Source organism: Hippoglossus stenolepis, chromosome 13 (assembly GCF_022539355.2).
Source record: "Hippoglossus stenolepis isolate QCI-W04-F060 chromosome 13, HSTE1.2, whole genome shotgun sequence".
Classification (NCBI taxonomy): Eukaryota; Metazoa; Chordata; class Actinopteri; order Pleuronectiformes; family Pleuronectidae; genus Hippoglossus; species Hippoglossus stenolepis.
The window spans coordinates 12,777,310-12,789,333 of record NC_061495.1 but is presented as its reverse complement, the minus strand read 5'-3'; the positions used below and the strand labels follow the sequence as shown (position 1 = coordinate 12,789,333).

At 42.5% G+C, this 12,024-nt stretch overlaps 1 protein-coding gene across 6 annotated transcripts in view; it reads right to left on the bottom strand.

Moving 5' to 3' along the window:
* The window catches only part of myo3b (myosin IIIB), a 63,925-nt gene extending 52,409 nt beyond the window's left edge, over nt 1-11,516 (bottom strand). For 2 of the 6 annotated variants that reach the window (XM_035173672.2, XM_035173674.2), the window contains exons 1-7: nt 11,359-11,515; nt 6,433-6,616; nt 4,307-4,441; nt 3,150-3,254; nt 2,807-2,906; nt 1,455-1,531; nt 608-753 (exon numbers count right to left, since the gene is read on the bottom strand). In XM_035173672.2, the coding sequence (XP_035029563.1) occupies nt 608-753; nt 1,455-1,531; nt 2,807-2,906; nt 3,150-3,254; nt 4,307-4,441; nt 6,433-6,616; nt 11,359-11,480 (869 nt within the window). In that variant the 5' untranslated portion in view covers nt 11,481-11,515. Of the gene's footprint in view, nt 1-607; nt 754-1,454; nt 1,532-2,806; nt 2,907-3,149; nt 3,255-4,306; nt 4,442-5,124; nt 5,146-6,432; nt 6,617-6,990; nt 7,125-11,358 lie in introns of those variants that run through there. The other 4 variants (XM_035173676.2, XM_035173673.2, XM_035173671.2 and 1 more) reach the window with 4 other exon arrangements.
* Nucleotides 11,517-12,024: the final 508 nt, after the last annotated feature.

The window sequence follows — 12,024 nt, the reverse complement described above, 5'->3', positions numbered from 1 at the left end:
TCCTCCCCTGGCTTGGCAGGGAGGAGATAACATTGTGACGGGGAGGAGATGACAGCCTCATCTCAGTGTGAATGGAGCTCATCAACAATGCAAATTGCAATCAGAAGGGCATATCTCCACCTAACTGAGAGATAATTGCGCGATTGTGCTGATAACAAAAGGTCAACCGCGTGCAGCCACTAAGCTCTCAAATGATTATCAGACGTACACACCGTCTCCAGCAGGGAATATTTCTACAGATTAATCACTGCATTGATTTATAGCAATACAGCAAGACAATATGCTACTGCATTTTTGTGATGATAAATATTATAAACACTGATTATTTAGCAGATGCTTCCTTTCATGTAAGAAAAAATGGAAAATAGAAAAATGCAATGGCAACAACAAACATGGATGAAACCACAGAGATCCAGTTAAAATTTCAAGGAAATAAAAAATAAATGTAAATTTAAAAAAAAGCTAATGTCGTTTTCCCCTTTATCACCTTTGCTGTCAAATTCAGTTTGTCATTGTCCTCCTTACTGAAAGAGATGAAACAGTATTTGTGTGTCCTTGTGTGGGCTGCCTCCAGCTGTGTGGCAGGAGCGCCCCCTGGTGGACTCACCGTGGGATCTTGAAGAGGGCTTTGACTGGATGCATCTCAGCCAGGGGGGGGTCTCCGTCTGCCAGCTCGATGGCGGTGATGCCGAGGGACCACACGTCACAGCGGGCATCATAGGAGTAATCATACTGCTGTTCGCAGGCTATGACCTGGCAACACGACACCACGGTGACCATCTGAACATTTCATCTTCACAGAGTCCCAAAATACAGGTTTTCATCAAAGCACGTTAGGAAATGTGCCAGTAAGGTGACATTAGCAGATTTTACCAAAACATTATGTCAAATACATTTGAAATAAAGCACTTCATTAACACGGCCTTAGAGAGGCTACCTGCTCATTTAAAGAAAGGCTCATAAAGCTGAATGTCTCTTCCTCTCTCCTACTTTAAGACAAGAATCTGGCAGAGTTACAGACATCTATATTTATGGACTATTTAAAACACTGAGAGGTGGGTCAGTTCACTGGGCTCTGGCATGAGCTTCTCCCTCCACAGTCGATAATTATGACAGACACTACATTTTAAAGCCCAGTTTATTCTAATTGCCCATGAGGTGTCTCTCCCCGCCGACCCAATCACCGCACCTCATTTCTGCCACAGAGTCAGCCGAGGGGCCACAGACTCCCGGCTATTAACCTTGAGGCGACCTCGAGAGCTGTGCCCATGGAGGGGAATACACAATGACACAGGGGAGAGCCACACAGAAATAACCCAGGCTCTCCTCCCTCTCTCTTTCCTCTCTTTGTATCACATGAAAACAGACTTTGTTCCATTAGGCTCCGAGACACTGTGGCTATTTCACTGCTGCATTACTAGAGAGGAGCGTGTGCGTTAAGTATAGACTCTGACCTCAGGAGCCATCCAGAACGGAGTCCCCACTGAAGTGTTCCTCCGCAGCCGCGCACTGGTCAGTTGAGCTGAAACACCTGGAAAAAAATAAGTAAAAATAACCCTAATTCAAGTCTAATAATAATCAAGATTTAGATATTTAGTATTTCTATCAATGTGAAATGACTATGAATAAAAATAGAATTTATAGCAAAGACTAAGCGTTCGAATTAATCAATAAATCCTGGCGTATAATTTACTATGGCAACCTGCCAAGCAGTAATAATAATGGGCTATAATCATTTCAAATTATGTGGGACAGATTTTTATCAGCATGGGTCCACTTCGTCTCCGCTACACAGAGGACATAAACTTGCCTGGGGGTGACTCAAAGTCATTTGCCATAACAGTTTTCTTTTAATATGCAAAGGATCAAATAATGCAATTTAAATGAGCAATAATAGCCTTGGGTCCGGGCTACAGTCCATGGAATAACTGGAACAACCACCTCACGGGTCGTATGCCTCCACCAAGCAGTTAAGAAAAATGATCCTAATCTCCCCTTCTGCTCCATATGACTCTGAATAATGGTCATATTGTTTTTTTAGAAAACATCATGAAGTTGAACTTTGATATGTTTTCATCTGCCTTTGTTGGATTGTTAGCAGGATTGCGCAAAAACTACAGGATGAATTACTACAAAACCCGGTGGAAAGATGTGGTCAATGAAGAACTCATTCAATTTAGGTGTGGATCCAGATTAGGGGGCAAATCCAGAGTCTTTTTTCTACTTTCATAGGGATTGTGAGATTTCCGAACATTTCCATTGAATTCCCAGTAATTCATTTATGGATCTTGAAGTAAAAAAGATCAATCGTGTTTAGGGGACTGATGTTTATGAGCCATTGGCAGAGGTATGTGATCTACTGAGTGACATTCTAGATTCTAGTTCAGATCATTTTATCCTTTTAGATATTTGTCTTAAACTTTGTCATGTGAATTCTTGATTTATGACCAAAATCCTGCTTTGAGGTCAGAGTAACCTTTTCATTTGGTAACCAAATTCATATCAGTTCATCCTGGAATTGAAGTGGATGTTTGTAGATGTAATGAATTATGCTCCAGGTGTCGACCAAACTCATAAAGAGATGTAGTGCTGAGCGAAGGACTAGAATGTGTGAAGCACTTTAAACGATTAGTCCTGTGCTTGTGTTCCTGTCCCGTGCTGCTGACACTTCCCACAGATCAGTCAAATACTAAAAGATAATATCACGATGCATCTCAGATAAATCTGAGAGGCAATACTCAGGCGTTGATAAATTTGTCTCTTTCCAACAATCCATAATGTGGTTTAATTGCCATTTTCAAATTACCAAAGTCAACCAGTTTGACTCCCCCCTCGCTCGTCAGGAGGATGTTGTTCCCTTTGACGTCACGGTGGATAATCCGGTTGTTGTGCAAATGCTGGAGACCCTTTCAAACGAGAGGCCAGAAAACACAAAGTGCTCAGCATGAATCACAATCACATTCGTCATTAGTGAAAATCTGAACATGATGAATTCAAAGTTGAGTAGTGGAAGGAGCAGTTAAGGAGAAGAGACATCCATCACCACCTGCCACACTTCACACGCTGAAAATAAATCCTCGGCACGTTCTTTGCATGTTTGAATCCCACCTCCTCCCCAACATCAGCAGCTTTGCAGCGGGCCGTCTTACCAAGAGGGAGCTGTATAAGATGTATGAGATAACGGGCTCCTGCAGACGCTGGCCTCGCATGAGCAGACCTTTGATGAGTTCTGTGACGGAGCCGCCATTGCACAGCTGGGAGGGAGACAGAGGAACTCACAGTGACTCGTCCATCTTTCACAACACCCGAGATTATGATTCATAGGCAGAGCTGGCCCACACACAGACACAGACACACACACAGACACAGACACACACACACACACACACACACACAATGCAGCATCACACTGGCAGCATGATGGCATCAACATTCTGTAGATGAGTTGTCGTGACAAACTGAGGAATACTACTTTAAAGACAAAAGGTTTAACTTAAGCTTCCGCGTTTTCTGAGTTTTAAACATTTTTGGGGTAAAAAAGCCCTAATGACGCTTTGACATTTTTCTTCCTGTTTGTAAAGCAACATTTTTAATATTTTGACACCTGGATTATTTACACCCACATACAAGCTAGCAACTAGTCGGCCCCGTCATTCGTAAGCACATTGCTGGATTTACTGCTGCGTTCTTGTTGTCAAAAAGCTCAATGTGGACTCGGCTAGCTTTTGAGGTAAATGCCAATTTTATTTAGCATCACTTTTAGCAAACTGAAGAGCAGACTTTAGGTACAGAGACGCTTAAAGCTGAGGGAATTTAAGCTCTTAATATTAGCTAGTATCGTTAGCATCTTGTTTCCCACATTCATCTCCTTCTTTGTTATAAGTCATCATTCTAGCTCTACTGTACTCTGCAATGGCCGACATCTCGGCTGCTCTATCTTTATAAACAGTCTTTGAACTAAACAGATATAAGAGATGTGGCAGTTTTGAAAATACTGTAACCAGGCGCTTCTAGTGGACAAAAACTACACTGCACACCTTTAGAGAAATTATTTGACTCTTGGGGAATCGCACTGAATTTTATATTTGTCAAGAGTAAGGTTACAGCCAGCAATAATTTTAATTTAGCTTAACGCAAAGAATGGAAATGTGAAGGTGTGTATTTTCCAAAATGTCAACATACAACTTTAGCACCAAGACACATTTTAAAAATCCATCAAAATGCTTTACTGCAGTGTGCTAGGGATCCAAACGCGAGTACTCTGTGATCCAGAACCTGCAGAAAAAGACGTAATGGGGGAGCTCACCTCCAGCACCAGCCACAGCTGTCCGCCTGATAGATTGTCTGACTTGTAGAACATGCCATAAAACTTCACCACATTCGGGTGGTTGGACAGGGACCTCAAGATGTTGTATTCAGCCTCTATCTCCTCATCCACATCCTTTAGACAGCAACAGACAAAACAAGCTGAAGTGGATTGTACAATTGCAAGAGATCTAGGTAAACACATGTAAACAAACCGTTACAGTGACAACAGTAATAAGATTGAAATATTTCAGGTTGCATTCGATTTTGAAACACAGCAGAATAACGACAATTGAACGGCTAATGAAAGGGTTGTAAACTCGGTAACAGGAGAAAAGGGAGGCACTGGGTGCTAATCTATTTCTGGAAGCACTTTTCTATCAAAGTAAATCTCTGAAGGACGGAAGAGCAACAGTCAGAGAGGCAGAATTTCTCTTCCTGGATGTCTGAGTGATAATGTCAGCAGTCTAATCAGGGAGAGGGATGGAGGAGGAGGCAGCTTCATCTTCATGGGCATCAGGGGAGCATCCTGGTGGATATCACTGCCAGGATGGAGATTGTTCCATTCACACAACCACAGGCCCCTCCAGAGACAGAGTGTCATCAGCACAATGCGGTGCAAATGCAAAGTCTACAGCGTCCTTATCACGCAGACAAACGAGTGGAGGATACGGCCACTCGGAAAAGAGCTACACTTTCTGGTGAGGGTGTGTTGGACTTAACATGACAGGAAATAAATGAAAAAGGGGAGACATTGATGTATTTCACGGAAGCAAGAACAACTGCATCAAGATGGAGAGAAGGGAAAAAGTAACTTACTCTGTTTGTATGGCTCGCATGCTGAGACAAGTTACATAGTTATAAAGAAAAACACAGAGATTTTAGTCTTTGCCTCTTTCGGGCTTCTGTCACAATATTATGAGTTTTTGTAGTCATGAAATAAAAGTGTCAGAATAAAGGCTTGTGGGCATTCTTTCCTTCTCCAATACTGATAACAGCAACTTACAGAGAGGAGCAATACACACACATGTCACATCAATGAATAATCTAATTCATCCACACTGTCAACTGCACATCAAGCTTTACATTAAAGTATATTTTAAACTGATACAGGGACATTTGGCGTTTGTTAAGTTCGTCGATCCACAGGAAGTAGTGTATGGATCCTGATGTAAACAATCAAAAACCTGTATGGTGTTTGATTATTAGACTACTTAGAGCTACACATATATGTAAAGGACTATTTGGAGGTATGTGCCTTACTCTGTGCTTTTTTTTGGTGAATACACAAATGACTAAATTGTCTTTCCCAAATTCATAATTGTGAGAAAACCCCATGCAGATCTAGTTAATTTTACACTTGAAGTCACGTTGCAGTTAGAAGCAACTTCTGCTGGACAACAAGGAAACCACGGCATTAAAGCAACCCTATGTCACGTTTACTGAGCCACAGCGCCCTCTGCAGCCACATATGGTGATTAACTCTGTGGGCTGTGGGTCTGAGCGATTATGATATTATTGTTTTCATGGAGAGAAAAACAAATCTATCGATGTGTTCACTGAACTGAAACGCAACTCAACGGTGGATATTACCCATGATTCCCAGCTCCTTGAACCAGAAGAGCTGCTGCTCTAACAAATGCACCAAACTCTGTTTGGAACTTATGACTGATCTGCAGTTCAGCATTACTTTTGAGTCTGGCATTTTAAGCTGCGATTATCAGTCAGTTACACCCTTCTCACAGGAAATCGTACCCACTCACTACACATAGAGTAGGAACTGACATTCGAAGTGAGGAGTGGGAATGAGAGGGGAAAACATTCCTCCTATTCCAAGACTGTGAACCATAAAAAAATAATTTTAAAGCGGCGTTTTTAGGTTAAAAAGTTGCTTTAAGTTACTGTGTGATTGAGTTACTGGATGCTCTGATACATTATATTAAATGCAAAGTACTACTTTAGACTATTACATTAAATACTACATTGCTGCTGCTTCTATATCATCAGCATGTGTCAGCACCTTTAGGGATAGTTCAAACAGTTTAAGGTTATTATTCTGTCGAACAACGCATAAAAATCGCTGCATAAAACTTTCCCCAACGTAAATAAAGCTTTGATACGACTCACATTGATTGGGTCCAGAACTTTCACTGCTGCCTCACTTCCATCCTTCTTGTTGGTGACTCTGTAGACTTTGCCATATGTTCCTTTACCGATGGTCTCCACGATGTCCCAGTTACCCGACGGGTCGCCCAGGTTCTCCAGGCCAATCATGCTGGAACTGTAGGGGTACAGGCCGTACAGCGACCTCCTGGAACATCAACACAATCTAAAATCAACAGTGACAATTTCAAATCTCAAACCAGGACAACAGTAATTACTTGTGAATATAAGGTATGTAAAGCCCTTTCAAATTCCTAACACTTTGTCCTACAAAAATGAACCACACAGGCTCACCTCAAGACAGAGAAACACATACTGTTATACCCACAGAGAGGCAGGTAATTAAAATGTATGAACAGTGGGCAGCCCACAGTGCACACGGGTACATTTGCTCCCAAAAGGCCTCCTCGTTTAGCTCAGTGAAGCGACTACATCTGCCAAGGGAGACACTTAACAGGTTTAAAGCAGGACAAATCAAAGCAGAGACAAAGCTGTAGGTGGAGAGAACAAGACTCTACTTACACGACCAATGTTCTTTTCTTCTGACTCATCGGGGTTGAGAAAAAAACTCGACTAAGGACTCTCCAGTGACCATTATACAACAACACCTGTAGCAACAGCAAGGGCTTCCTCCGAGAGGACGGGCAACAAGTGGCATATTCACAGCAACACTGAATTAGCCCTCTCCACGGGGACCTTGTCACTGCCCGCTAAGAAGTGCAATCTCCTAGAGATCAATTGGATTGGTCGGAGATTACCTTGACAAGTGGCATCCTGAATGAGCGGTGAACCGGTGCCACACCTCCACACAAACACTTTTGAATAATGATTATTACGTAAAGGTGTTTTATAAAATGTCTTCGGCACTTGACGTGGTTATAAAGACCGATGATCGACCGCGATGGAAGAGGCCGACGTCGATCATCAGGCAACTGATGTTTTCCTGCGCCCGCATACAACATGCGAGCCTAACGATGCAAAGCATTGAGTGTCGAAGCAGCTGAAGCCCACTAGCATGATGGATGAGGAGATGATGTTGCCATGTTGGGGCGACACGCATCCTATTTTTGGAAAATGACACGAATCCCAGATAAGCGTGATGGAGGGTAATGTTTGTGTGCGATCACACGACTGTGCCGCTTGTCATAAACATGTTATGCATCACAGAGGTTGTGCGACCCTGAGGAGGGGAAGGAGAAGTCGTTTTTCGAGCAGCAGATTGATGTAAAAGCCGCTGAATGATGTCTAACCCTCAGGAGATGCAAGCACAGATTCATGAATTGTTGTGCACGCAGGTTGACATTAGATGGATTTACCCCTGTTCCTGGGAGGCGTTCAAACGTGCAGCGCAGAGATACAACAGATATCCTTCACTGTGTCCTTCAAGAAGCAGCCTGTGACAGCACGAGCCAAATATCTCTTATAATTATACATTTTCATATCACACATTTAAAGTCTCTTTTTGTCTTCAGTCTAACAATCCATCTTTGACTCTTCTGAAGTTAATCGTCCATCTCAAACCGACCATGAATAATGCATCGCAGCTGCCTTATTAATCAACACGGTCCAAACCTGTTTACCTGCCATTTATAACTGTCGCTCTGTTTGGTAACATGCACAGTGCGTTCAACACATCACCGGTCACCTGTTGCCAAGGCACCTTCACCAACTTTTCAAACAGATGGATCATATTCCTCTCTGGCAGCACCACGTACCGCCGATAGAATGTTTGACTGCAACTATTAAATACAGGTTTAAGTGACATGTGCAGGCAGAAGTGACACATGGTTAAATGCATAACATATTTTACTGGCTTTTGTCTATTATTGTACAACTATCTTATTCTGCAAGAGCTTTCAACGTACAACCCAAGTGTAACATCAGATTGAACATCACCAAAGGATTTGATTTAATAATAGAATCTATTGTTCAACCATCAACCATCAAATGCACAAAAAATACTGCATATACTTAAAAGCACAAGGTCGCTATAGCAACTGTTTTATGGCAGCCTGTGTACAAATATCTAATGAGCTCACTCACTCATTTCCATCTATTTAATATTCGAATTAGAGTTCAAAGATCAATAGAGCTCAGATCATAAAGCCACAAGTCAAACTTACCTGTTTCTGTGAAAGTGTTTGTTTCTCTCCTGCTCACCGACGTGCACCGGACTAATTCACGCCAATCTATAGGGATTAATAATTCACCGGTAATCTGCCACCTGATCCCCGGCACTGTTCAATATTCAAGTGGCAGATGTAGCTACTCATAATGGCCTGCTGATATGAAGCATCTCGGGTTGCACGCAGGTTACCAGGAAGTTCCCCGACAGTTGCTAGGTCACGTGATTGCTGCCCCGTCCCCCCCTCTGAACACAGTGTTCTTCACACGTGCGGCTGTCGCTAATTGAGAAAACAACTTCTGACATCTTGGTCTCCTGAACGTCAGTGACAATAACGTAACGAGCATCTCTGCAGCTGCTGCTGTGGTTGGAATGTTGTGGCAAAAGGATTCAAGTGAGCTGAGCACAATGTGTCGATAAAGTCATGTGTATGTCCAGAAGTGTGCAGGAAGCACATATCTGCATCTACATAAAAGAGCTTACACGCTGAGTGACAAGAAATTACTCCACCTGAAGAACCAAAAACACTGGATGTTTCTTTTGAAAAAGTCCCAAGGACCTAATATAACCAGCTGGAAAGAGCTAGAAGACAAAAACAGCAAATGCCTTTTTGAAGAACAAGGTTTATGTCAGATCTTCTTATTTGCTGAACAGATTTCCTCCTCCAGACCAAGAAGCATTAAAGCAAATGTTTAAAAACTGTAGATATATGTAACCTGCAGGGTCACAGATAGAAATGCATGGGCGTGGGACAAACCTCACTGTATTAGTGAATTGTGAAGCTTTTCTAGTCTTGATGATCAGTCAAAGCGCTTTACAGTACACTTTTTCCATTCACACATTCATAAACTGAATCTATGTGCAGCACTTTATCGATCACGCGTTATTCACACACTGCTGCTACAGACGTAAGGGGCAATTTGGTCGTGCTCAAGGAGACTGGGGTTCGAACTGCCGAGTTTTCGGTTAGTGGACGACCCGCTACCTTGTGAGACAGAACTGCCCAAATTTATATTTGTATATATTTACATTCAGCCGTATAGGTTTCAATATTTATGTGTTTTCTGCAAAATGTGGGTTCTTGTGTATGCATAGTAGAGAGAGGCTATAGTATATGAGCATAGACATTGACTGAGTATAAAGATGGACAACACGTCTCCACTTCCTACCACTATCTGTCATGTCCTCCATGTAAAATGTCAAACCTATGGTGCAGACATACAGAGGAAGTTTTGGCAGAATGTTAAATAAATACAGAACTCTAACTTTCCGTGAACAGTCGACGTGCTGTTCAAGATGGAGGACACACAAGCAGTGGGTTAGAACAGGACACCAGGGTTCCTCGATGGCAGCGCTCAGGTTTCCCTTTGTTTACCATCGTCTGTCAGCGCCTGAAAAAGATCGACTGGATCTGCAGTTCAAAATGCTGTTCTCTCCTATGTGGCCCTGTCAAGTAGTTTAAAAAAAAAAATCCAACATCAGTAAAGTAAACATACACATGGCTGTAAACTGTGTAAATCCTGGGATATGTGTGTGTCTATCTGTCGCTTTGGGGTTAAGCTCGAGCTAAACGATGCTCCGAGGTTCGGACGCGGCACAGGGACCAGACGGGGTCTTTCACACCAGGAAACAACGCAAAGTAAAAGTGAGTAATCTAATTTTCTGCTTCCATCAAACTCGCACAATCCCACCCTCTCTGGTAAAGCCCTTCGGGAACTTGGTAAACCCTTTGGTAAGTCTGCGGAGAGAGGGGCGGGAAAAAAAACTCTCATGTATAATCCCTTTTAAGGGGATATGAGGAGGCTTTGCAGTAAACCTCCAGTAGCCACGAGTCAGGCCTAAAGCCCTGTGCCCTTGTTGTCACCCTGGATGACCAAAGTCTCACACGTCCAGACACCAACACATCTTTCTAACGTTAAGGCCTTTAAATCATAGCTGTGCACCCACAACGTTTTTAACCAAATCTAACTCAAACTGAATCAACCCGATGAACAAAGAGACAACACTATGATCAGTGTAATGAGTCTGCACACCTTAACCACAGGACTTAAAGTAATCATAGCTGTTTTCATAACGACTGTGATGTGAAGCAGTGCAATGCTCCTGCTTGTGCACAACATGGTTAAATCTAACATGTTATAAATAAAGGTTTGAGATAATTCATTGCATGTGGGTTTTTGTCATTTTTATTCAGGATCATTTAACATGTTTCTGCACAAAGTGCACATTTTTGTATTAAGACAAATTGAAACAGTAGACAAAACCAAACCAAAGCTTAATAACATCAGAGCTTGACCCTCACTCATATTTTCCATAATTCTACAAGCTCATGAAAAAACATCTTATAAAGTATATATGACAGGATCTATAAAAATGCTTGTGTAGATGAATTGGTGAAACTGTAGCCTGCTACTTTAATTTTCCAATTTCCCAAATAAAGTACTTGCCATCCACTCCCAGACAAAAACGATATCCTATTGGAGCTCTTGCAGAACTATGAGGTATAACATGGTCTATTTTAACCTTGTAATAAAACCTGTTACATAAATGCTCACCTATTGAACCTCTGAGGTCTGTCAGTGCTAATGATGATGCAATTATGTGATTTGCACTCTTTACACCTCTGTAAACTCCAATGAAAAGATTAACACCACCATAGGAAGGAGCCTATTTTCTAAAATATAAAATAATTAGAATAAAAGACACCTACATCTACACCTGATGTGACCTTGAAGGTGTGTTAGTGTGTGTATTGTGAGTCCTACCTTGACATAGCTGCCCCCGTGTTTCCATCTCTAAAATCTGCAAAAGATGGGAAAGTGTGTGAGACCTCAGCTGATCCCTGCACACTCCTGTGTCCATCTTTAGATGAGTCAACATATCCCATCACCGGAGACAGTTTTACACTGGACTCACTGCTCTGACCTAAACCAACAGTTCTCTACGTGCAACTTACCCATGTCCACAGAAACATCTCCGAACTGATTTCCCTGTTTACTCAGAGCAGGACTTTAATAATTCACAGACACCCGAGCCTGTTTGTTCAACAGGACTGGAAGCTGTGATCTCACCTGCATCACCTCATACACACACACACACAGAGGTTTGTTCCAGTTTCTGCTCCGGCTCCAAATACTGACCTGGATCTGGAGGAAGTGAGGACACGTCCAGTGAAGCTCTCCCCAGCCCCGTCTGCAGCACCAGCTTCTCTCTGCAGCAAACCCGTCCCACAGTCCCGGTGATTTTACCCAGAGAAAATTCCTCTGCAGCTCCATAGTACTGACTGTTTTCTCTTTGTCTAACAGGCAGAAAACCAGAGGCTTTGTGCGGCCTCCCGTCACTAACCCGGGGGCCTCCCTTGTTTATGAAATTTCAACCCAGTTACCCTGGAAGAAAAAAGCTCAGTCACATGGTAACTGAAGGCCAACACA